We start from the raw sequence: 27,036 nt of genomic DNA on the forward strand, positions 1-27,036 counted from the left end.
TTCATGAGCACAATAGTGATGTTAACTTGTGTTTGGCTAATAATGTATACTTAAATTATGCAGCTCACTAATCTCATTAAAGACACAGGGTCCTTTTGTTCATTAGAGATCGAGGTAAACTCATAGCTTGGTAATTCATACTGATGCCAGCATACTTCATGTGAATTCACAGGGGAGCAAAAATAGCTCCAACTTGTATGTGAGGTTAATGTAGCCCAGAGCCTGTGTGGGGAGTGAGTTCAGAGCTGGATGAAGCCAGTTATCTCTAGTTTCTCTTGTAGGGAAAAGCTGTTCTGAAGAATATTTCCCTCAAATTGTTTTATTTTTGACATTTAATAGCTTATAATAATGTGCTCTGAAACCAATGCCTACATCTGGCAACATTAAAATAAGTCCATCCCCTACTGAGAATAGACAGTATGGAGATAGTCTTACATTTATTGAAAGCCTTAACTTTTAATAGTTTCATAATTATTTCCCACTGGACCTTTTTTAGTATGGAAAACATTGTTTTAATTGTTCTGTATAAATTCTCTTCTGATATATACTTTTCAATGGGATATCAAAATGTCATTCCATTGGTCCCTTTTCTTACTGTTCCATTCTATACTTAATGAATTTCTACTTAAATGAACTTTGTTTTATAAGGTAGGAAATACATTTCTGTTTTTCTAAAAAAATCAAATTTGCAGTTGTCTCATTTTTTAAAGAAAAGACAAGATATGGGGCTTGTAGGCTCTGTAGATAAAGGAGCTGTGCAAACCTGGAAGCTTTTGTTCAATAACCAGGACCTACAGAAAGGTAGAAGGAGAGAATAGAAAGAAAGGACTGACTCCACAGTGTTGTCCTTTGACCTCAACTCATACATTGTGGCATATGCCTCCTCTATCTAATGCACACAAACACACACACAAACAAACACACACACATATGCCGAGAATAATTAATTAGCTTTGTTAAGAATATAAAATATCCATTTTACTGTTTATAAAAAATAGTTATCCAAAACAGAAGGCAAAATAGACCTTAGTTTGCAAGGACCGAGAACCATAAATAGTAAAAGGATTATGGAGAATGAAGCTCTCTGAAGACTCTCCACTGCATACAAAAGCTAACAACAGCCAATTTTCTGTTATTTCTTTGTCTTATATACAATCTACTTGGTTTCTAAGTGAGCAATAGATCATTATGATTATTTTACTAACAGATTATCTGAAAAGTGTGTTCTTTCTCTCATTAGTTTCTCTTTCCTTTCTTGAATACTTGGCCAAGAAAAACATAAGCATCTGCCATCAGTTGCTTAAGCCCTTATAAACCCAGAATTCCACAAGTTAATCAGGGAAGAAAGGATGGATAAGATAGATCTGGAGGCATGGCAGCATTTAAACACAGATATTCTGCTCAAGCTACTCTCAGCTTGTGCTTTTATGGAACTTTTTCCAAATATCTTGTCCAGTACTACAAATTGAGGTGTTATTTAATACTGCAAAACCTGCTATCTGGTCATGATCATTTTTAACTCATAAAGTTAAGAAATAACTAGCAATAGTACTAGCGTGTTTTTAGTACTTAAGCAATGAAAAAGGCCAGTATAAATTAACAATTTTAACAAGAATAATAAGTGTGTCTTATATTGATATTTATGTAGCAATGTCTATATATATGAGGAATAAGATAGTGGCACAATAGTTCTTCCTTTATAGACCATTCTTACACCTTGGAATGGCATTCCATCTACAGCTCAACACATCTGCAGAGTGAACATTCTATTATTATTCCTAAGACCGTGTTAAGAAAAGCAAGAATGTACACTATTTACGTTTAGCAGAGAAAATTACATTTTAAAAAACTTACTAAATAAGAATTAAGAATCTGAAAGAGCAAAAACATTTTGGCATAATGGAATTAACAATTGTAAGAAGCAGGCACTTGCTGTTATTAAAATCCACCATAGAATAAAGGCATTGCTGAGCTGAAATTATGAGTACAAATTTCTACTCAGGCCATTCCACAGTACTTCTGTGGAACTGGAACTGGATTTCTGAGGAAGAGACATAGGCTACTGATATGGATGTCTTTGAGGGAGTGTAATGAAGCAAATTCTGCCATTTTTGCCAACTAGATTCTTCTGTTCCTTTTGAAATAAATCATGATTACAGGGGTAAAGAAACCAAACGAAGCTGGGGTGATGTTGATGATGACAATGATAGGAAACCTAATAAAATGCTCGTTTTCTTGTTCCATCTTGAATTCTTCAAACTTACTGAGTAAAACAGGAAACCAGATACTCACTGTGGAGAAACATGATCTTGGGGAATTACCACTCTACCTATAACCAAAGGAATGTCACATTTCAGAATCAGTAGCTTCTTAAGTGACACATAGATGTTCACATTGCCATCTAACATTTTCATGTTTAGGCAACCTAATGTAATTGAGTCATTTGGACCATATATAGTTTTATCTCACAATTATCCTGAGTTATTATAAAAGCAAACCTCAATTATTATTTTCCAGTCTTCCTTCAGTGACATTTTCTTTTCAAACACAAGTTGGTTGAATTGAGTGCAGGCAATTGTATAATGTGAGAGCCATATGGTGCCAAGTAAATTAAAAAGAGATTTGCTTCAAGTATGCTGAATACTCCAGAGAATGTCTTCAATCTCTGGAAAATTGGAAGCTTAATCCAATCCTCATTTCAGTTCCACCAGAAAAACCACCAAGTACATTGAAAACTGCTGGTGAAGAATGAAGTACTGTTAGAAAAAAGAAATGACATGGAAGCAGGAGAACCTGTACACTGTTAAAATGATTCCACATGGGCATGGCTCAGTGCTGGAACATTCTGACCTAGTGTTGCTGCACTAAAGAAATGTTACTATGGTTTTAGTTAATGAAAAAAAGTTAAGGTTAAGTTGTTTCTGAGCATCAACTGTAGAATACAACATATATTCATTATACTGGAAAATATGTTACCAAAGAATATTGTCTGTCTCATTTGCAAACTTAAATTATCGAGTGATAGAATGGTGTCTTAATTTACAAGCATAGAAATAATAGTGTGTGTGTCTGGGAAGCTCCTGGTCTGCAATGAGAAGATAGGAAATTGACATCTAGATGCTTATGTGGCAAAAGGTTAATTTTGAGAAAATTGTCTCCTCTATGTTTTCTTTCATGAAAAAAAAATTTAAATTCCAGCCTTATTAAGTAAGAAGTAGAATTAAACTATTTTAGTGATTTTTCTTTTTACCTCAAATAATCAGATGGACATACTGCTTAATTATTTAATGTTACATATTAAATAAAGCAGATAACAATGTTGATTACACTAAAGTAAAAACTCTTGCAGAAATGATCACTTTAATTTGCAGTCAATTGCCTTTTAAAAGTTTGGTCAAGAAATATTTGCATATGAACAAGAAGGAAAGGAAGCACAAAACTTTAGAGAGGTTTAGTATTAAAAAATAAAAGTAATAAAATCACCAATATCCTGATGAATTTTAAGAATAATTTGTTTTGAATTTGTATGTAGCACTTATACTTAAAGTGGGCAGTTTACCTTGTTTCGTGGACTCTAGTTTCCGCAGTCAATCATGCTAAACGTAGAATTTAGGGATGAACTAGGAATAAACAAAGAGAGTCAGTCTTCTGGGTGTTTGTCATGCATATGTTTCCAGAACATCCTGGTGAGAAGCCAGCCTCTGAGCAGCTTTTATTCCTTACTAAAGATGCTGTTAGCTGTAACTACATAGCAACAATGAGTTTGACTCATGTAGAAAAAGAAGTATTTCAAAAGGGAAATTTAGGATCAAATGGATATTTATTAATAAGTTGTTGAAATTGTTTCTGAAAATTTACTAATTTGCGATATAAAGTGTGCACATATCAAATTTCAACCTTCAATCTTTTCTGTGATTTTGAAATCTTTCTCTTTATCAACAAAAATATAAGCATCAATGAAAAAAAAGTAAAGACTATGAAAGAGTCTGGCAAACTGGTATTGATTTAGTAGAACTTCTACTAGAAAAATAAATACGTCATACCAAATAAATCTGAAGAAGATCATTTAGGAAGGCTGAGAAATCTTTTCAATATACCAAATAGACATATCCTTTGTGCATGTCTGTAACTGTCCTGCACTTTTGGTTATGTGAATAAGGATGAAATGGCTAAAAGGAAAACTCAGATGACAGAGCTTGTTTTGTTGTATAAAGTTGACAGATACAGTGTCATGTTCATGTATTTTCTCAAAACGCAATTATTGTTAAAGCCTACTAATAATTATTCTCAAAGTAAAATCATATTTGCTTGCTATGTTTATGTTAATATGGCACTAAGTGGCTTTTATATATAACATACTTGTTTTAAGGATAAGGGATGAATTAATACCTTTATTCTAAGAGAAAAGCTATGACCATTTCATCAAGTAAATATTAAAATTAAGTTGATCAGCTTTTAACATTTTGTGGGAAGTAATAGTATTAATCTCCATTTAAAGCAAACAAGTAAATGTTTGCTTTACACAAACATTTATTCAACACAAACATTTGTTCAAACATTATTCAAACACAAAAAAATGTAATTTTAAAAGTTTATGAAATTAAAATAAAACCTCCAAAATTATTTTAAGGGTTGCAGCAGTATTCTTACTGCATTTATTTCACTGACAAGTAGGGGGAAGGCTTTTCAAGCATTCATTTAAAAATAACCTTGGGAAAAGGAAGATATGAGTGGCTTCCTAATAAATGTTATCCATTAAACAAGTATCAGAAGAACGTTTTTTTCTGAATAAGCACTAGTAGGGAAATCTAAGGACACGCAAAGGAAAAGTGTAAAAATATAGTTGTAAGAATGAGTGAAATAATACGATGACAATTAAAAAAATTAATGACTTTAGGCAACCTTTGAAATTTTGCTTTTATTCCATTGTGCTTTACTATAATTTTTGTTGACAGCCTATAATTTCAAATGAGTTGTCCTTACTGCAATGCTATTTATAAGGATAAAGTAATTTAATTTATTTTAGAGTATATTGTGAATTTTTTATAAAAATAAAAACTAAGCTGTCCTCTCCTCCCTGCTATGTCCTTCTGCATTAAAAATTTTAGCCCAAATTCAAAGCCCAGAATCTGACCCTTTCCATTTCACATATCGCAGTTTTTGCATTAGAGTAATGCCCAGATTCCTTCCTTACACTTTTGATATACTCAAAGGTGCCCAAAGGTTTCCCCCCCCCTTTTTTTTTAATTTCCATTCAAAAATTTCCACTTTCTCCCCTCCTCCCATTCCCCTCCCGCTCCACCACTAACCCCCTCCCTCTCCCTCTAGTCTTTTTTTCCCTCTTTTTTATCATTATCATCATCACGAATTTTCACATCCTCCCCTCCTCCTACCTCCCTTCACCTCCCCCCATACCCCCTCCCCTTCCCTCTCCAAAGAGCAGTCAGGGCTCCCGCCCTGTGGGAAGTCCAATGTCCTCGCCCCTCCATTCAGGTCCAGGAAGGTGAGGATCTAAACAGACCAGGCTCCCACAAAGCCAGTACATGGAGTAGAACCAAAACCCAGTGCCACTGTCCTTGGCCTCCCTGCCAGCCTTCCATGTCTGCCACGTTCAGAGAGTCTGGCCTGACCACACGCTCCATCAGCCCGAGTCCAGCTGGCCCTGGTGAGCTCCCACCAGATCAGCCCCACCATCACAGTGGGTGGGCGCACCCCTTGCGGCCCTGACCTCCCTACCCATGCTCTCCCTCCCTCTGCTCCCCATCAGACCCCGGGAGCTCAGTCCAGCGCTCCAATGTGAGTCTCCATTTCCATCTCCATCCATCATCAGACGAAGGCTCCATGGTGACATGCAAGACACCCATCAGAGTGGCTGTAGTATAGGGCCAGTTCAGGCACCCTCTCTTCAGGTGCCCAAGGAACAAGCTGGGGACATCTCCTTGGACACCTGGGAACCAGTCTCTTGCCAACCCTCAAATGGCTCCCTTAATTAAGATATATACTTCCCTGATCCCATATCCACTCCTCCTCCATCCCAACCATTCCTTTCCCCCAAGCTCTCCCCATTCTGCCCTTCTCCCTTCTCTCTCCACATCTCCCCTTACCCCCGTCCCACCCCCACCCCCAAGCTCTCAATTTTTGCCTGGAAATCTTGTATACTTCCAATGTCCAGGAGGATAACTATATGTTTTTTTTTTGGGGGGGGGTTCACCTTCCTATTTAGCTTCTCTAGGATCATGAATTATAGGCTCAATGTCCTTTATTTATGGCTAAAATCCACTAATGAGTGAGTACATACCATATTCATCTTTTTAGGTCTGGGTTATCTCCCTCAGGATAGTGTTCTCTATTTCCATCCATTTGTGTGCAAAATTTAAGATGTCATTGTTTGTTTTAACCGCTAAGTAGTGCTCTAATGAATATATATTCCACACTTTCTTTATCCATTCTTCCATTGAGGTGCATCTAGGTTGTTTCCAGGTTCTGACTATTACAAATAATGCTGCTAGGAACATAGTTGAACAAATGCTTTTGTAGTATGATAGGGCATCTCTTGGGTATATTCCCAGGAGTGGTATTGCTGGATCCTTGGGTAGATTGATCCCAGATTTCCTGAGAAACCGCCACACTGATTTCCAAAGTGGTTGCACAAGTTTGCATTCCCACCAGCAATGGAAGAGTGTTCCCCTTACACCACATCCTCTCCAGCAAAGGCTATCATTGGTGTTTTTGATACCATCTAAAATCGAAAACACCAATGATCCTACTAGTCTTAAGAGAGGGCAGGGTACCCTGTCCTGTGGGAAGTCCAAGGCCCTCCCTCCTCCATCCAGGCCCAGGAAGGTATGCACCCAAATAGACTAGGCTCCCTAAAGCCAGTAAGTACATGCAGTAGAAACAAGTCCCAGTGCCATTATCAATGGCTTCTCAGTCAGCCCCCATTGTCAGCCAAATTCAGAGAGTCTGGTTTGATCACATGCTCTTTCAGTCCCAGTCCAGCTTGATTTGGTGAGCTCCCATTAGATCAGGCACACTGTTTCAGTTGGTGGACCAACCCCTTGCTGTCATGACTTCCTGGCTCATCTTCTCCCTCCTTCAGCTCTTCAACTGGACCTTGGGAGCTCAGTCCAGTGCTCTGATGTGAGTCTCTGTCTCTATCTCCATCCATCGCTGGACAAAGGTTCTATGGTGATATTCGAGATATTCATCTGTGTGACTATGGGACAAGGCCAGGTTAGGTACCCTCTCCTCTGATGTCCAAGGACCTAGCAGGGGGGCTGAGAAACCCTCTAGAGCCAAGTCTCTTGCCAGCCCTAAAATGGTTCCCTTAATGAAGATACGTCTTATATAAATAAAGGACATTGAGCCTATAATTTGCGATCCTAGAGAAGCTAAATAAGAAGGTGAATCCAAAGACAAACATATAGGCATCCTCCTGAATATTAACCTTCAACAGGCGATGAGAGGAGACAGAGACAGAGACCCACATTGGAGCACCGGACAGAAATCTCAAGGTCCAAATCAGGAGCAGAAGAAGAGAGAGCATGAGCAAGGAACTCAGGACCGCGAGGGGTGCACCCACACACTGAGACAATGGGGATGTTCTATCGGGAACCCACTAAGGCCAGCTGGCCTGGGTCTGAAAAAGCATGGGATAAAACCGTACTAGCTGAACATAGCGGACAATGAGGACTACTGATAACTCAAGAACAATGGCAATGGGTTTTTGATCCTACTGCACGTACTGGCTTTGTGGGAGCCTAGGCAGTTTGGATGCTCACCTTATTAGACCTGGATGGAGGTGGGTGGTCCTTGGACTTCCCACAGGGCAGAGAACCCTGATTGCTCTTCGAGCTGATGAGGGAGGGGAACTTGATAGGGGGAGGGGGAGGGAAATAGGAGGCAGTGGCGGGGAGGAGGCAGAAATTTTTAATAAATAAATAAATTTAAAAAAAAGGTACGTCTTCCCTGCCCCTATATCTGCCCTTCCTACATCTCAACCCTCCCACTCCCCCAAGCTCTCCCCAGTCCTTTCCTTCTCCCTTCTCTCTCCCCCTCTCCCCTTTCCACTATCCCACCCCCACCCCCATGCTTCCAACTTTTGCCCGGTGATCTTTTCTGCTTCCAATTTCCAGGAGGATCTACACATGTTTTTCTTTGGGTTTACCTTATTATTCAGCTTCTCTAGGCTTGTAAACTATAAGCTCAATGTCCTTTGTTTATGGCTAGAATCCACTAATGAGTGAGTACATACCATATTCATCTTTTTAGGTCTGGGTTATCTCCCTCAGGATAGTGTTTTCTATTTCCATCTATTTGCATGCAAAATTCAAGATGTCATTGCTTTTTACCGCTGAGTAGTACTCTAAAGTGTACATGTTCCATACTTTGTTTATCCATTCTTCCATTGAGGGGCATCTAGGTTGTTTCCAGGTTCTGACTATTACAAATTCTGAACATAGTTGAATAAATGCTTTTGTAGTATGATTGGACATCTCTTGGGTATATTCCCAAGAGTGGTATTGCTGGATCCTGAGGTAGATTGACTCCCAAGTCCAAATGGATTAAAGACCTCAATATAAATCTGACCAAACTGAACCTGATAGAAGAGAAAGTGGGAAGTAGTCTGCAACACATAGGCACAGGATACCACTTCCTACGTATAACCCCAATAGCACAAATAATAAAAGCCACAATGAATAAATGGGACCTCCTGAAACTGAGAAACTTCTGCAATGCAAAGGACACTGTCATTAAGACAAAAGGCAACTTCTCTTAGGACACTAAGAGAGACTTACATAGATCTAATTTACAAGGGAAGTAGAAAGAGACAAGATCTCATGAGTAAATTGACAGCATGAGGAACCTGAGGGAACTTTGAAAGGGGGAGGTGTGAGGCATGGAGGGGAGCAGAAAAAAATGTAGAGCTCAATAAAAATCAAATTAAAAAACAAAGAGCTTCAACACTGTGAAGACTGAGTTAATTTAACATGACATACCATCATACAAAGCTGTGCATGCTGGCTATTCCTGGTCTGTAATGAGAAAAGAAAGTTCGGTACTTTCACTGTTGTTCAGAGCAGCTTAATAAAGGAGAGTTTGCCGGAAGGTAGGAGAAAAACAACAAAACACTTAAACTCTAATGTTTTCCACAGTCACGGAATTAATTGGTGGAAATCCCTCCTGATTCTTTGACGAAGAGAGCCACTAGACATTGAGAGAAGGGACCCACCTGGAATGCCCAATATCAGACAAAGGTTGTGGAACACAGCCTGTAGAGTGTTACAACACATTGACAAAAGTTTCAGTGACCTAGAAAGTGTCTTTTAAGGTTAAAGGGCATTGCAATTAGATTAATAATGAGTGTGGAGGTTCATTTTCTCATCACATCCATCAGGGTTCTTATCTGTCTGAATCCCCAAAGTCATTGCTCTGCTTATTATCTTTACACAATGAGTAGGTTTGCTTACATAATGAACCTGTTTAAGGCACATGGAAAATGAGGGGAAACTTTTATTTCAAATGATAATTTCTGATTTGAAGAGATGAACAAAATATCCTATTTTCTTCCTTTTGATTGTTTTGGGTATGGTGCTGCGGCCCCCTCACTTAGGGACCACTATGAATTCATCTTACAAATAACTAATGTACGCCTTGTTTTGTGATTGAAATGAGGGGCAGATTTTCTTGACCCTTCTGGTTTTCAGGTCTTTGCTGGTATGGCCTGTATTCATAACCCCTTTCTGCTCTTCCAGCTGTGGACTTTGAAGGGAACCCTAGGGTACTGACATCCACTGCTCTTTGCCTGCAGGCCCCCGCTGTCTTGGACCTTGCCAGTTAAACAGGAAAGGTTTCTCTTGATCTCTGCCACATTTGACTTCTTTTCCTTTCTAGGCATGTAGGAGATTATCTTTGTTTTAAAAAGCTCCTTTTAAACTTAAGTGTTGTCCTTTTATTTTATGATGTAATAGCTGTAAATATTTAACAAACTATTAAAAACCAGTATATACTTTTATTGCTTCCTATATTATTTTCAAAAAATAACATTTTCAGAATTATATGTTCAAAAGTAATACTTTTATAAAATAATTTCTTGTGAATTTTTTTGTTATTTTCTTCCTGTTCTAATTTCTCTTCTCTAAATTTTATTTGAATTTATTCTCTGGATTTCATATTGATTTATTTATTGACTGCTTTAAATCAATTGCAAAACTAAAATTCATGTAATAGTGTCAAAATAAAATATATAACAACCATAAATATAAATCAATACTATCTTTCCTTTTGTTCTTGGTAATATAATTACATACCTTATTTGATAGCAAATATTTTTATAAAATAAATTAATAAATATAAGCCAGCATTTTTTCCCTAAGGTGTTATATTCTCAAATATGCTGTCATATAAAATTTTGCTGCATATGAGTTTGCAGAAGTGATGATATGAATCATTCAAATCTCTGAATGACATATTTACATATGTGAGCTAACATCCCTATACCTTTACTCATTTTGCTATTCAGAGAAATACATTGCTGTGGTGAATATTAGTTTTTCTTTTAGTCATAGTAGGGAATTAACTGATTTTCTTTTCAGTTAGAAACATTTTACTAACTTACTCTACAAATGTCTCCATTTTAATTTGCATACCTGAAAAGCACTCAGAACAATGATTTGAAGAAACAATTATCAGTTCCCTCTACTCTTTCAGCCAACATCTGTACCCTCATGCTAGCTCTGTTTCCTTTTGCCTCAGTCACAGAGTGGCCCCTGATTAGCTTCAGCACCGTGAAAACCAGGGCAAAATTTAATACGGTTCCTATACTTTCTTCTTAAGCTGATTTTATTTCTATTTTTCCCCTCACACAGAGAATTTCTTTTTGCAGTTTTGCTCATGATTCTGTATAATCATTCTACTCTCAAGTTAATTTAATAAGTGCCCAATATATGTTTAAGTATCCAAGTGTATGTTCAATATTAGTGTAAATTTATTTACTTAAGCAAAGAAATATATCAAAGGACACTGAGTCAGTCTGATTTTGGCAGATTTCATTCTGTTATCACAGCAAAGCTCCTTTCCTATATTACAAAAGTTCAGAGTCTGGTTAAATTCTAACATTCAGAACAAGCATCCTGTTGCTTCATGAAAATAAACTGACTAATTATAAATAACTTGTCTGAATACTAAACAAGGGTAAAATATATACTTGCAACAAAATTTTACAAGAGTATTCTTTGAATAATTCCATTTGTTTCCAAGAATGTTTCGGCATCTTACTAACACTCAACCATTTGTGTTTGTGAAGGCTGTTTGATTATCATGGGCGTGTGCCTCCACCTCCTCGAGCTGTCATCCCCCTGAAGCGTCCCAGAGTGGCTGTCACCACCACACGTAGGGGAAAAGGTGTCTTTTCCATGAAAGGGGGTTCCAGATCTACTGTTGGAGTGTCATCTTCATCAGGCTCTAAATGTAAGTAATGCTCCCTGTTTTGTTTTTCTGCAAATAAATATAGGAATAACCATCATTAATAAAGGCCTATAGTCAATGGTTGCCTGGTAACTATTAATATAAAAACATGAATAATTATCTATTATTGAATTCTACCACATTGTACTAAGGTAGACAGACAATAAATAGGCAACCCAGAACTTATTTTAATAGACTTTTATCACAGTAAGTCGCGTTGAACTTTCAGCCTAGTTGGTCTGTGATAGAGAAAAGCATGAAAATAGAACATATTGCTTTTAATGAGGAAACACTGTCACTTTAAAAGGATATACAGTCTTTCCTTTCAAAGAAACGTGAATAAAATGTGCTTTGAATATTTTATAATTAGGATATTCAAGATTAAAGTTGGAAAAATGATACAAGAAAACTCTTAATAAACATAACAATTATCCTAGGTTACTAGGAAAGATATACAACTGACTATATATTTCAATATATAGTAAAGATCCTTACATCATTTCACAAAAGTCAGTAAAATGTAGAGATGCCAACTTTCTTTTTTTTATTTTTTTATTTTTAAGGCAATGTTATTTTACATACGAATCCCAGTACTCTCCTCTCACCTTTTCCCTACCCAACCACCATCCACTTAGAGAGAAAGAGAGTGAGTGACTTCCCATGGGAAGTCAAGAAAATCCTTCACATCGCTTGAGGCAGAACCAAAGTCCTCCCCACCTCACCCCTGGATCTAGGCTGAGCAAGGTATCCATCCATAAGGAATGGGTTCCAGAAAGCCAATTCATGTACTAGGGATAAACACTGGTTCCACTGCTTATGGCCCAATATAACCACTCAAGTCATACAACTGTCACCGACATTCAGAGAGGAAAGATAGTCAGTCATATGCAGGTTCCCTAGCTCTAAATCCATAGTCAGTGAGCTCCCACTTGCTCACGTTAGCTATTTCTGTGGGTGTCCCCATCATAGTCTTGACCCCTTTGCTCATATTAGCACTCCTCTCCTTCCTCTCTATGACTGGATTCCAGGAGCTCAGCTCAGTGCTTATCTGTGGATCTCTGATGCTGTTTGCAACAGTTTTATGATGATAATTAGGGTAGTTATAAATCTGATTACATGGGAAAGGAAGTTAAGTCATGCTCTCCACTATTGCTTAGTAGTTGGGGTCATCCTCGTGTGTTCCTGGAAATTTCCCTGCTGCTAGATTTCTTGCTAACTCCATAATAACTTCCTCCATCAAGACATTTCTTTCCTTGCTCTCCCTTTCTGTCCATTTCCCAACTTGTCCCTCCTGATCCCTCAAGTTCTCCTTCCCCCTTCCCTTCTCTTCTCCCTGATCCACTTCCACCCTTCACCCGCCTCCCAAGCTCCCAATTTACTCAGGAGATCTTGTCTAATGTCCCTCCCTATGGGGATCCATGTATGTCTCTCTTAGGGTCTTTCTTGCTTCTTGGCTTCTCTGGGATTGTGAACTGTAGGCTAGTTATCTTTTGCGTTATGTCTAACATCCACTTGTTAGTGAGTACTTACCATGTTTATCTTTCTATATTAGGGTTACCTCCCTAAGTATGGTGTTTTCTAATTCCATTCATTTGCCTGAAATTTTTAAAATGTTATTGTTTTTTATCACTGAGTAGTACTACATTGTGTAAATGTACCACATTTTCTTTATCTATTCTTCAGCTGAAGGATATCTAGGTTGTTTCCGGGTTCAGGCTATTACAGATAATGCTACTATAAACATAGCTGAGCAAATGTCTTTTTGGTATGAGTATGCATCCTTGGAGTATATGCCCAAGAGTAGTATTGCTGAGTCTTGAGGTAGATTGATTCCAAGTTTTCTGAGAAACTGCCATACTGTTTTCTAAAGTGGCTGTACACATTTTCACTCCCACCAAGAATGGAAGAGTGTTCCCCTTACTCCATGGCCTCTCCAACATAAGCTTTCATTAGTGTGTTTTATCTTAACCATTCTTACTGGGATAAGACAGTATCTCATAGTCGTTTTGATTTGCATTTCCCTGGTGGATATTCCCTGGTGAATAAGGATGCTAAGCAATTCCTTAAGTGCCATTCCACCATGTGAGATTCCTCTGATGAGAATTATCTGTTTAGGTCTGTACCCCATTTTATAATTGAATTGTTTGGTACTTTGATGTCTAATTTTTGAGCTATTTGTATATTTTTTGAGATCAGTCGTGGGGTTGGTGAAGATTTTTTCCTTTCTGTAGGTTGCCATTTTGTCTTATTGACTATGACCTTTTTTATTACAGAAGCTTCTCTGTTTCAGGAGGTTCCATTTATCAAGTGTTGATTTCAGTACCTGTGCTACTGGTGTTAAATTCAGGAAGTGGTCTCCTCAGCCAGTGCATTAAAGGCTACTTCCCACTTTCTCTTCTATGAGGTTCAGTGTGGCTTGATTTATGTTGAAGTCTTTGATACAGTTAAACTTGAGTTTTATGATGTTTGTGGCTATTATAAAGAATAACGTTTCTCTGATTTCTTTCTTAGCCCATTTATCATCTTTATAACAAAGGCAGAAGCCACATCCCAGAAGTGTGGTGCATGGAATAAATGACTGAGTTTATTTATATAAATGAGCGAGTGCTCTTAACTGGAGAACTGTAAATATTATGAAACAATATTCCATTTGCTATTTTAGTATTGAATTTTACTTTGTGTAATGTTTTATTTTGAGCTTTCCATCTGGATTGCTGGGTTATACTTTTGCTTCTTGTATCAATTTTCTAAAGTTGTAGCAATTAGGAATTTAGAGGCTACATATCTGGGATAACTGAGACTCAACTACAATGTACTTCTCTGTGTTTTTATGTACATTCTCCTCCCTGATTAGACGTACACTAGTCTCACTACCTCAACTTAATGTTTTCTCTGCAAAGGCCAATTCACAAATAAGATGTTTTCAAGGTATGAGAAATTAGGGCTCAACACATCTTCTATAAAAATGTATTTTAATACATAAGTACTTTATCACTTTTTATGTTTCCTTAAATTCCTTAAATCATCATGCTGCTGAGTTTGGCCCAAGAGAGCAACTAAAAGTCTATTTCTATAGTTAAAAGTCTTTTACATATAGTCAGTTTAGTAATGTTTTCAAATACTTTTTTTCAAGGTAGGGTTTCTCTGTGTAGCAGCCCTGTATGTCCTGGAAATTACTCTGTAGAGACCAGGTTGGTCATGAACACACAGAGATGTACTTACCCCACCTACCTCTGCCTCCGAAGTGCTAGGATTAAAAGTGTGTGCTATCACTGCCTGGCTAGTCGCCTCATTCTTATGTTGGAAGTGTTTGCCATTGCTTCTGTTTGTGTTGATAAGGTGTGTGTGTCTGTCTGTCTCTGTGTGTGTATGTGTGTGTGTGTGTGTGTGTGTGTGTGTGTGAGAGAGAGAGAGAGAGAGAGAAACAGAGACAGAAGAATGAGAGAGAGAGAGAGACAGAGAGAGATAAGGAGAGTTCAGAGCAGGGATCTTCTATAAGTTTCCAACTTTTTTATTTTTATACTTCTTTTTAAAGTTTTATAAAAATATTTTGATCATATTCCCCCTCTTTTCTCAACTCCTCAAAGATGTACTCCGCTTTCCAATGATCCCAACATTTTACATTTTTCACCATCAAGAACACTTCTTGTTGGTCAAATATTTGTGAATAAGTGGTCATTCATGACTGACTTTCACCAAGTTCCACACTTGGCATTAATTCTCCCAGGAGGTATCAGTTTCTAAGGTTCTTATCCAGGGACTGAGAGTTCATGCCCACATACTCTTTCCATTCTAAGATTTGCTCTGACTTGGCTTTGTACTGGTTTTGTGCATGTTGTCATTACTGTTGTGAGCTCATATGTGTAGCTGCATTGCTGTGTCCAGAAGACACTATTTCCATCTCCTCTGTCTCTTAAATTCCTTCTGCCTTCTTTTCTGCATGATATCTGGACATTCAAAAAAAGTGTGGTATATATGCTCTATTTATGGCTGAGAACTCTGAAGCCCTTTTTTGTCCACCTTGGCCACTTGTAGATCTCTGTGTTAATCACCATCTACTTAAAATTGATGATTTAATGGTGAGGTTTGAGAAAGGCAATAATTTCTGGTTATAATGATAAGTAACTGGTAATTACTTAATATTATGTTTGTTTAACAAAACACCAACATTATTTTCTTTCCATCTCCTATGGCTAATCAATACATAGGCTCTTCAACTGAAAATGGTACCAAATACGTGTTTCATCTTGTGGAATGGGACTTAAACCCAAACAGAAAAGTAGTGCTTATTCCCAGGATCTTTGTGCCAATATTGCAACTGCAGGCATGTTTTTACAGGTTTTATAGTATTATAGCTCACAGGGTTCATAGATGAATAAATTTTTCTTCTTCAGTAAAGCAGACAATAACTTTCACCACTGTGAAATGGCAGATTAGTATCAGTTTGATTTCAATGTGTCCTATGACTCAAGTGTGAGATATGTTCAGCAAAATGTTCTCACTATCAAGTTATAGAGGGTAAATAAGAGAAATGGAAATAACCTATAAGATTTGGGGAAATATAGGACCTCACTATCCAATAATACCAAAAGAAGGAGTAACCCATTCTTGGCATTGAGCATATTTATTTATCCATTCTTTTCTTTATTGTTCTCTCATGTTTGGTAAAATTTTCTCAGTGTGTATTTTATATATATATATATATATATATATATATATATATATATATATATATATATATATCTGAATAGTCAAAGCTAACATCAACAAATGAGAGAATATATACAATGTTTGTCTTTTTTCTGTTTTATTCAACTCTGCATTATTGTTTGCAGCTTTATCTATTTTCTTGTACAATTATCCTAATTTATAGAAATAGTCAAGTTTTAAAAACTTAAATCACAAATTAAAGTTCTAAATAAAGTGAAAAACTGTACTGTTATATTGGCATAATCTGAGTAAACATGATTTGTATACATTTTACTCTTTTACTGATAATCATTTCTCATTATTTAATGAGTTGACAACTTAAGAAGCGGAAATTAATATTATAACTCAGGTAGTGTTTGTTATTTCAGAATTTTTAATATGACTGATTTCTGCAGAGGAGAAAAATCATGTAAAGTAAAAGGCATTATTGAGATAATTTTCCAAAGGTGAATAATGATGACTGGCAACCATTTTAAATATTTTTCTTTTTAAAAATTTAAATTTCCTTTCTTTTGATCACAATTATTATTTTTAATTTTTCATTTTTTGAGATCACCAAGCACAAAGAAGCTCTCTATTGAATTGTTGGTCCGGGGTGTCCAAGACACTTCTAAAACATTGTAGGTTAATGCTATTGCCCTTGGTTGTTCTCTGAATGTGGACAGTAAGTCCCTATTGTTAAAAACACCATGCATTCCAGAAAGAGCACCCAGAGCCCCTTGAGCTGAAAGTGACCTGAATATCTTCCCGAGGACTAGTTTTCATGGTACCAGATGGCACCATGCAAACTTACAAGGAAGGAGATAAACAATAGTCCTACAAAGCTATAACATCTGTGAAATCCATGAATACAAACAATGATAATGCAAAGAGTGCAGTAGTGACATGCATACCTTAGTGGTTACCAACAGCACTCTACTCACACATAAGACCACTCAACAAGAGTGGTAGTGGAAACCTAGTCTATTCCCTGGGTCTAGCAATATCATAAGTCTTGGAGAAGAACCTACAAATCACTTTATGAAATCACCATAACCACGAAAAGAATTCTAAATATTTGCCCTTATGCCTATAGATATGTGTAGTCCTCAACCCTCATCAAGGAAACATCTCTTCCAGAGACAGAGATCATTACAGAAAGCCACAATAATGAATATCCATGATAGAACTCTCATACTAAGGCTCAGGGATCATGGAGGAGGAGTCTGGAAGAATGTAAGATCTGGAATATGAGGGAGTTTTTAACAATTGTGTCTCCTAGGATGGACCTATAACCGTAAAGTCTCAAAACATGACTACCTAGACCTGAGCAGAACAAGGATAACACCAATAGACATGCTAATGTGGATAAATGAAAATATACACAATCTCAACCCTGCACAAACAAGTACAGAACAAGTACAGGAGACTAAGAATGATGAGAATGGCAGAAATTTTCTGCGCCAAGGAAGAGTATATCAATTGGTGATTCACCAATCAATCTTTATTATCCTTGGAACAATACATACAAATGGCATTATGTAGATTTAACAGCTCATGTTTATGTATTTAGGAATATATATCAACAAATAATGAAAAGAGGCCAGAAATTATATGCATACATATACACATAAATACAGTGTTCTAAGTCCATCACTATTGATTGTATGTTTATATGTTTACAGCTGACCACTTGGTATTGAATAACCAATTAGAGGGCTTCATCCTTGAGAAACACTGGTTATCTTTCTGTCAGTAGGCATTAATTTTCAGTAGCTCTTCATCTAAGGATAATATCTTTTGAGAGGTTTCCCTATCTTCATTGGCATATCTCTTGATGTTCTTATTGTTCACACTTTATTTATTTAAACAACTATTTTGTTGATATTTTGTGGATGCTACTTTACTGACCTGATGTATACAAGATATAATATCATAGCAGATGTCCCAATCCAATTGCCCTTATACACTTTCAGCTTCCTCTTCCTTGTTGCCTAAGATTTATGCACAGGACTTGCATATCAACTGGGGCATATGCACTCTGTGCCCAGCTGTTCTCTGTATTTTGACCAACTATGGCTTTCTTGAATGGCCTCCATATGCTGAAAAAGAAGTTTTTTTGATGAGAGATGAGAGATACACTTATATGTTGGTATCAGGATAAGCACTTACAATAAAGTTAAAGATTATAATGGCTATAGAAAGTAACAGAAGTAGGTTCTCTTCTAATTTCCAAGTCTTCACCAGCAATGGAATGATCACTGGGTTTATGGTATCAGACATTTATTACTTCCTGCTGAGTGTGCCTCCCATCCAATGAGATTGATATTGGTTACCCCCAACACAAGATATCACTGTCATTGTTGAACTTTGCAGACTTAAATATCATTTAAGTTTGAACTTGAGAAGTGTTGATAATTTACCCTTGCTCAATAGAGTAATACAGACAGGGATTATGCACACACACACACAGAATTCAGTACATGAAATATGTGTACTCAGTCTATATAAATTATGATATTATTTTTTGTAAAACTATATATATATACTATATATTACATGTATATAAGTATATATAATAGGGAATATTTTAAAATTTTAAACATAAAGAAGTCATAAATAAATTCAATTAAAACAATTGAAAAGGCTAAATAAGATTAGAGTTCTTTTATGTATTTCTGTTCCTTTTCAAATAACAAACTTGTCCAACCTTTTATCACAGACATAAAATAAAGATTTATATTACAGATACCTTATCAAATTAAAGACATGCATGCCCATGAAAATTAGCTGCATTTTCTTTGTACGCAAAATTTTCCTCTGAAGAAAAAGAATGAACTTATCAATATCTTCCATTAATTTAAATTATAATGTAAACGGAGGGGAAGGAGGACAGCTGATATCTTTCTGTTAACATAAATGACAAAATAAGTGACAGGTTATTATAAAAGCATGTACAAGAAGTTAGAGGTAGTCCAGTTAAATATAATAGATGATTATTGACTGCTTTTCTTAATAGTAAGACTTCCTGTGTTTGCGTCTTCTTAAAAAATCATGTCATTATAATGAAAATAAACATTACCCAAAGAAGTATCATTAATATTTTCAAAGCGACACGAAGCGTCCCTCTCCATCTGCTCTCCAGAACCAAGCATGAATGTACTCAGATTGTGAAACTATCAAAACAGTGAGGTAAGTTAGCCAATGTAGTTATATAAAGCCTATTCGAAGAAATTTGAATTAAGTTTATAAAAGTCAATGAACCTAGAAAATAAAACCAGACACTGTTCCAAGAGTCAGTTTCAACGGAGAGAAAAGACCTGACTGTCTACTGTTCTGAGTAGAATGTGTGTTCCAAAGTGTGCTGAACCTGTAACCCTTAATTCCTTCAATCCCTGCATGCATTTCTCTAGTTTCTATCTTGAAAATTCAAGCAATATTTATGCTTTTCATAGTTCTCAAAGGGAAAATTTTACTTATTTATACAAAGTTTTAGGCACATTCATTTAAATCATGTTATTTACCAATTCTGTTATTGTTACTGCATACCATGTTGTTAAAACTGTGGGAAAAGAAATTGCTGTGTGTAGAATATAGTAGTTGCTGTGGCATTCTTTAAGCTGTGTTTTATATCTCATCTTCAAAATGAGATCTAATCATAGAGTTATCCTTATAACTTTATTTGAAGCAAATACTTACTGTTGGCAATGCTTGTTAAACAAAATTATTTTTAAACATCATACCATAAGACATTTCCAAGTTCCATTAGCATCCAGGAAGGACCTAGTACTTCCATGGTTCAATTATAAAAGCCTATGAGCATAAGTCCTGCCTGTAAGTCAAAGGCCCAACCCTGACTCTTCTCTCTCGGTTTATAATCAGGGTAACACAGAAGAAGAATGTTATCTGCTCTACAGACCTCTGACTAATATGACTCTTACTATCCCAGCACCAGGATGCAGCATCTTTGCCAATTTAATACCAAAAAATCAAAATTACTACCAATGACCAAATAAGAATCCAGAATCCTTGTTTTCCATGAAACATCTGGCCTAGGCTTCCCTTCCCCACTATTCACCACACATTTTCTGAGCTGAATTGAAATCTTACTTCAGGGTTTCATTGCTTGTTTCCTTACATTTTTGAGACAGGGGTTCTCTGTGTAGCCTTGACTGTCTGGAACTTGCTCTGTATACCAGGCTGGCCTCAAACTCACAGAGATCTGCCTACTCCTGCTTCCTAAGAGCTGTGATTAAAGGCAAATTCCATCATGTTTGACTTTCCTTAAGGTTTCTAAACTCATGTTCATGTAGTTTTAATTGAAAGTGCTCCCTTATCTTCAGAAACTTTTCACCAGCTCCATTGTATTACTTTACAAACCATCATTAGCAGTGTCTCTGTGTTTAAGTTCCAGTTCAGGTAAAAGTACTCTGGGACCAAATTTAGACCTTCCTGATCTTGAGGTCACCACCATCCTGTAAACACAAACCAGGCATTCATCTTCAATTTATGGGATTTAAGCCCTATAATTCATGTTCATTATTTATGTGTTTATTTTTATAGGAATGTAGTTAGCTTAATGTTCTCAGATATTTGTGGAATATGCTACTAAACTATTTTTTTTTATTTTTGAATTTTAACTTTGCTATTCATTCATTTCACAATGAACTATATCATTGGCTATGAAGAAACTCAAAAATGAGCAATGGATTACGCTTAGTCAGTCTGAAAGATGGGGTAAAATTCTGCCCTTTTCTTAAAAGTTCAAAAGAAAACAGACTTTTGTGTACTGTCTCATACTTTATGGATATTTTGAAAATCAATAACCAAATCCCATAAAAATATTTTTTTTAATTTTTATCTAATTACACAAGTTCAATTCATCAGGACATATCACATGCTAAGCCTTATTTTACATACACGAAACAGACATTACCCTGAGGAGATAATATAACAAAACAAAAGTAAACATGACCCTTTATTAAAGACACTTATTATATGATGGTCTTATTATAGTGAGAGGAAGTTTTGTTGTCAAGTCATAGAATCTTTTCACTTATTTCTCATTATATTATGTATTTATGTTCTTATATTTTATAATAAGTTGTTTACATACTTTTCACATCAACTATAAATTTCATGAGTTCAGGAAGACAGTTCACTATAAATAGTTCATGGCTTAGGGGTAAATAGAAACTCAGAGAGACATAATCTTGGTCATTCTTCCTTAAACTTGATGCATTGCTTCTGTTGTATGTAATGTAAACATATTACTTCTCTTATAATCAATTATAATCCACAAAGTAACTTTAATAATATGTATTTCAAAAGTATTTAAGAATACATGATGGCCATACTTATCATGAGGAGTAAATGTCACTGCTTGTAAATATTTCATAAACAAATGCTAGATGCACAGATGCAGGAAGTAGATAATTGATGGACAGTTAGTAAGCAAAATGTCCTAATATTTCATTTTTTCTCGTTATAGAAACATACAGAAAATTTTATTAGGAATCTGTAAACCTTATGAATAAATGTATGATAATATATGTAGTTTAGTTCCTAAGAAATTCTTTGAATAATAATTGCTTCTACTTATTTTAGCAAAATTCTTCATAGTTTGGCTTTTGAAAATCTTTGCAAGATTGGTAAATAGCCTCTGTGTATTGAATCACCTTAAAATAAATGAATGAAAGGAAAAATATATAGATGCAGAAACAGATGAAATGAAGTCACCAGTAAGATTTTCACAAATTCACATTAGGAAAATTAACGTTTATCACTTTTCTTCAAGTACCTGAAATAAATAGTGTGATTAAATAGTTAATAGAGAAAGAAAAATAAACTGACGATTATATTTTTTACATTGTCAAACTTACCTGTCACACAATGAATGTAGTAATGTTTATAGTTAGGAGACCAAGACTCTACCTTAAACTTGATGTACAGTTTATCTGATTCCAATAGATTATGAAAATTACATCCTCTGGCTTCCTATTAACAAAACAGAAAGAATAGAAGAAGTGATTAATTTCTAGGCAAATTTATTTTCATATTTAGATATTGTACCAAAGGTTTCGGAAATAAAAATTATGAATAAATATTACTAAGTATTAGTAAAGCTTACAGGCTTACAAACATAAGTTTTATAAATTGTTGACATCACATATGATGCTGATGATGTGGGACAACAGACTAACCCTTACTTCAAGCCCCTTCTCTAATTCGAGCTTAGTTCCATGGTCCACTCAATTCATCTAACACAAATATCTACTCACTTTATGATATAGAATCCTGGGTCACCTAAAAGTCCCTTGTGATATCTGCCAAGCACCTTGACTTTTGCTTGGGTTGTGCTGTAGACACACCTGAATAATAGAGATTTTCTTCTTGTCACCAAACTACTACTAAAAGATACTTCACCTCCAAATAATCTCTAAATACATACATATAAGTAACATTATATAGAATGAGCCAGTTATATTTAGGGATTGATATGTGTATACATATAACACTATGTCCTTAAGAACAAATAATGTAAAATGAAGCTATGGATTTATAAACAAAGCGAGGAAGGGTCTACTGGAAGTTCTAGAGGGAGGAAAGGTTAAAAATAGAAATTATGTAATTATAGTATCAAAAAGGGCAGAAAAAAAGTAGATTTGCAGCATTAGGAATGCTAAATATTGAATATCAAATATATGCTATAATCAAGAAACCAAGAGTTTCAAAAATCTAGCACTATGATTATGTATTTTGTCAGATCTTTGCTTGATTGTGTGATAGCTTGTGCTTTGAAGAATAGTCACAGATCAAATTCTCATTAGGTATCACCCTCCAGCCCTAAACTGTCTTAAGTAAGTGCAACATAGTTACTACAGGGCAAAGTCACCCCCAGATAAGAACCATTGATTTACAGGCTTATTTGTCTCTGAATAGACTGGACCCAAAGGTGATTAAAATAAAATGAACTAGTTTTCACTTCGTACATCAGAGATGCACATGTAGGCAGATGGTGTCATACTGCATGCCGAATTTCCTTTATAGATCATATCTCACATTTAAAAAAGGCCTAATAGTCATTTTACTACATCAAAATGTAATAATACTTATCACAAAATAAACTTCCTCTACAGAAAACAGATCTATAGTAATTTGATATGACTTTACTTTTTAACAAAATTCTACAATGATACTTTAGGAAAATACTTCACTTTATCTGTGTGATGGAAACTGATTCCTATTTTCTCAAACACTGGTCTTCCATCCACAAAAGTTAATGTATTTTATGAGCTAGTGCTGTTTTCAATTATCAGTCTTTGGATGTTATTTAGTAGTTTTAAACTCAGACACTATAATTATACATAAAAAATAAGTTATATTTAAGAGGCCAAACACTTGTTTTTTCTGTATGCTTTATAATTTTTATTGGATAACTTATGCAGAGAGAAGTTTCCCTTTGAAGTTACCACTACTACTTCTCCTAAAATACCCTGTACCATAAACAAGTGGACATACTTACATTAGAAAAGGGTTGTTTGTTGTGCATATTAACTGTTGATTAAGAGTATGCCACCTCTTGTCCGCTCACCGCTTCTTCTTTCCCTTTAATCTCTTTGCTAAACTCCATAGTCACATGTTCAGTCACCCAGTTTTCACCTGTGCTTAGATACTTAGCACTAGTCCTTAGTTCAATGTAGTCAACCATCACACCACCCATGAACCATTCTCTCAGTTTCAGTGAATCCCTAATTCTGCCCATCATCCTACCGATTTTTCCAATTCAGTATGGTGCTCTAAGATGCCCAGCAGTTGTCACTATGACTTCCAGAACCAATGTTCACCTCCTCTTTCAGCTTCACTCACTGCTTTCTTATAGTCTCCTTCCACTTACTGTTTTTCCTCCAGACATATTCATTCCATTTCCTGAAACACCTGCTTATACTCTTTCTCCATCCTGTATGTAGTGCTCCATATCGGTTCTATTTACCAGCCTCTAACCCCTCTGGTTGCGTTCTCCTTTAACTGAGAAACCTGTTGAAATATCCTGTCACTGAAAATTTCATTACTACTTAATATAATGTACTTAACATAATATACTTAATGTAATGGCAAAATCAAACCCTCCATTACTTCTGTGTTATCTCTGTGTACAGTGTATATGCTTGCTTATTGCTCTCTTCCATTCCAGGTAGGAGTTCTATAATTGTAGAAAATTTCTCATTACTGTTCAGTGCTGTATCCTAAGCTTCTAAAGGGAGATTTATAATTATCTATTTCCATTCATATTGTTTGTCTATACATCAAACATTTAAGATAAAACAGTTGTGACCTCATCAAAGGGACTTTTTTCTTTTTATTATTTTATTAATTTCATTTTAAGTTGAACAGTTCTCCCCCTCTAACCCTCTTCCCGTCCCCCACTCAAAGTCCAAATTCCACTCCTCTACACTGGTGAGGACTCCCATGGGAAGTCAATAAAGTCTAGCACATTAAGTTGGGACAGAAATAAGCCTCTTCCTCTGCATTAAGGCTGAGCATGGCATTTTGCCATAGGTAATGGGCCGCAAGAAGCTAACTCATCCATCAGGGATAGATCCTAGTCTTACTGCCAGGGTCCTCAGAGAGAGCCCAATCTTCACCACTGTATGGAGGGTATAGTTAGGATCAATAGATACTCCGCAGCTATCGGTCTAGAATTCATGTGTTTCCACTAGCGTGGTTCTGCTGTATCTGTGAATTTCTCCGTCATGATCTTAACCTGCCTTGCTGATTGGATTTCTGGAACTCGACCTGGGGCTTGGTTGTGGATCTCTGCATCTGGTTCTGTCAGTTGCTAGATGAAGGCTCTATGATCATAATTGGGGTATTCACCAATCTAATTACAAGGGGAAGGCCAATTCCGGTACCTTCTCAACTATTGCTAGGAGTCTTAACTGGTGTCATTGTTGTGGATTCTTGGGAATTTCTCTAACACCAGGTTTCTCCCTAACCCCATAGTGACTCTCTCCTTCGTTGCTCTCCCACTCCGTACCTCTCCCCTCTCAACTGAAGGATGGATAAAGAAGATGTGGAGTATTACTCAGCTATATAAATAAAACAAAAAAAATGCTGGCATTATAAAATTTGTGGGCAAATCGATGGAACTAGAAAAAAATCATCCTGAATGAGGTAACACAGACTCAGAAAGTCCGGTATGTACACACTCATAAGTCAATATTAGATGTAAAGCAAAGGACAACCAGACTACATCCACAGCTCCAGAGAAGCTAGGTAAAAAGGAAGACCCTAAGAGGGACACATGATTCATCAAATAGATGTCTAAGGAAACAAGAAGTGGAAGCAACATCTGAGAGAAGCTAGGTTGCAAGAAAGGCTTGCAGAGGAATGGGATCAGAGGTAGGGATATATTTAGTGTTGGTAACATTGAACTGACTACTTCAGGACTGAATGTAATTTTCTAGATGGAAATGATGAGTTTGGGATTGCCTGACACATTCTGAAAAGGGCCAGTGGAAGGGACAGCAGAGGCTGGAGCAGAGCAGAGCTCTGGAAATGTATGAAGCAGAAAAAATATTCACAAATTTGTAAACTTTCAATGATAAAATCCATAATGTTCAGCAGTTACATCTAATTTATCATTCTGTTAATAGTTTTATCATAATTTTTAACAATAAGCTGACTGAAAATATTAACTACTTTTAGAAGAAAATCCCCAATATCACTATTCCATACTTTGTATTTTATGAGCATTATATTTTATGCAGTGCAAACATGAGGGTTATGAATTAAAGATGAATTAGGAAATATTCAAAGAGTTAGTTGCCAAAAATCATCTTTCATTTCTTTTTCTTTCATCATAGAATTTTGACAAGGCACAGGTACAGTTTTGTGATAATTGCATTTTTGAGCTCCTTGGCTGTTTACTGTCTCCCAGCCAGTCAACTCCTAAGAATAGTACTTTATGAATTTTGGCGTCTACCAGATACACAAATGGTTGAAAATAAAGTGTGTTAGCCTGGTTGAAACTATCATGAAGTCACCATATCAATATATATATAGCAAATTTTCTAATATTTATTGTTTATTGTGTCCAAGCACTGAATAATGTTCTATTATTAATGTGGTAACAGAGAAGAAAGAATTGAAGGCACTCTTTCCACAGACGCACTTTAGTTATAGAGCCTAAGGACGTGTACATTTTTTAATTTATCCCTGTCCCGCAACTACCCTGAAATTTACCCCTAAGTTTTCAGAACCTGGCTTATTGTGACAAGACCTTTTCTTTGGCAGTTTACCTGATTTAACATCTCTTTTTAAGCTGTTTTAGTCATTTTTAAATAAACAGCACTGATTTAATTCCTAAACTTTCAAGGCAGGAACCTAAGCAATCAGTAGAAGGATAAGGGAGACTATCAAAACATACAGAAAAAAACTGAAAATTGGGGCTGTTGAATTTCCTGAGTGTCTAATCAAGAGGTATTCATGCAAGAAACGAATCACTTAGTATGGAGTACAGACATGCAAAAGGAAGTCGATGATCAGTGAAAGTGCTGCAGTAAATGTGAGGCACCATTAAAGAGATTGCAGGTGAGATTCTCACTCTTCAGTGGGTTTGTAAAGGAGGAATTCATACGCAAACAAGTCTAAAGCCTAAAATCTTGGTAAAATTTTGAGACACACATTTGGAAACAGAAAAGACCTTTGATTAGAGAAACATGTTTCTCTAGTACAGTGCATAGCACGAATCACAGTAAGCTCTTCTTTTACCACCTATTGGTCCTATTGTTTCTCTGAGCATGGCACTAAGTAGCTAATGTGCTTATTTCTGCTAAAGTAGAGGCTTGAAATACACAGAAAGAGACACTTCATGTAGCC

The 27,036-nt window shown here is 36.1% G+C and overlaps 1 protein-coding gene across 20 annotated transcripts in view; it reads left to right on the top strand.

Annotated features, from left to right (window-relative positions):
* The window catches only part of Ralyl (RALY RNA binding protein like), an 806,938-nt gene that overhangs the window by 700,159 nt on the left and 79,743 nt on the right, over positions 1 to 27,036 (top strand). For all 20 annotated transcript variants that reach the window (XM_075971526.1, XM_075971521.1, XM_075971520.1 and 17 more), the window contains one exon: positions 11,306 to 11,469. In XM_075971526.1, the coding sequence (XP_075827641.1) occupies positions 11,306 to 11,469 (164 nt within the window). The remainder of the gene's footprint in view (positions 1 to 11,305; positions 11,470 to 27,036) is intronic.

This window comes from Microtus pennsylvanicus, chromosome 5, assembly GCF_037038515.1.
Source record: "Microtus pennsylvanicus isolate mMicPen1 chromosome 5, mMicPen1.hap1, whole genome shotgun sequence".
In the NCBI taxonomy this organism is placed as follows: Eukaryota; Metazoa; Chordata; class Mammalia; order Rodentia; family Cricetidae; genus Microtus; species Microtus pennsylvanicus.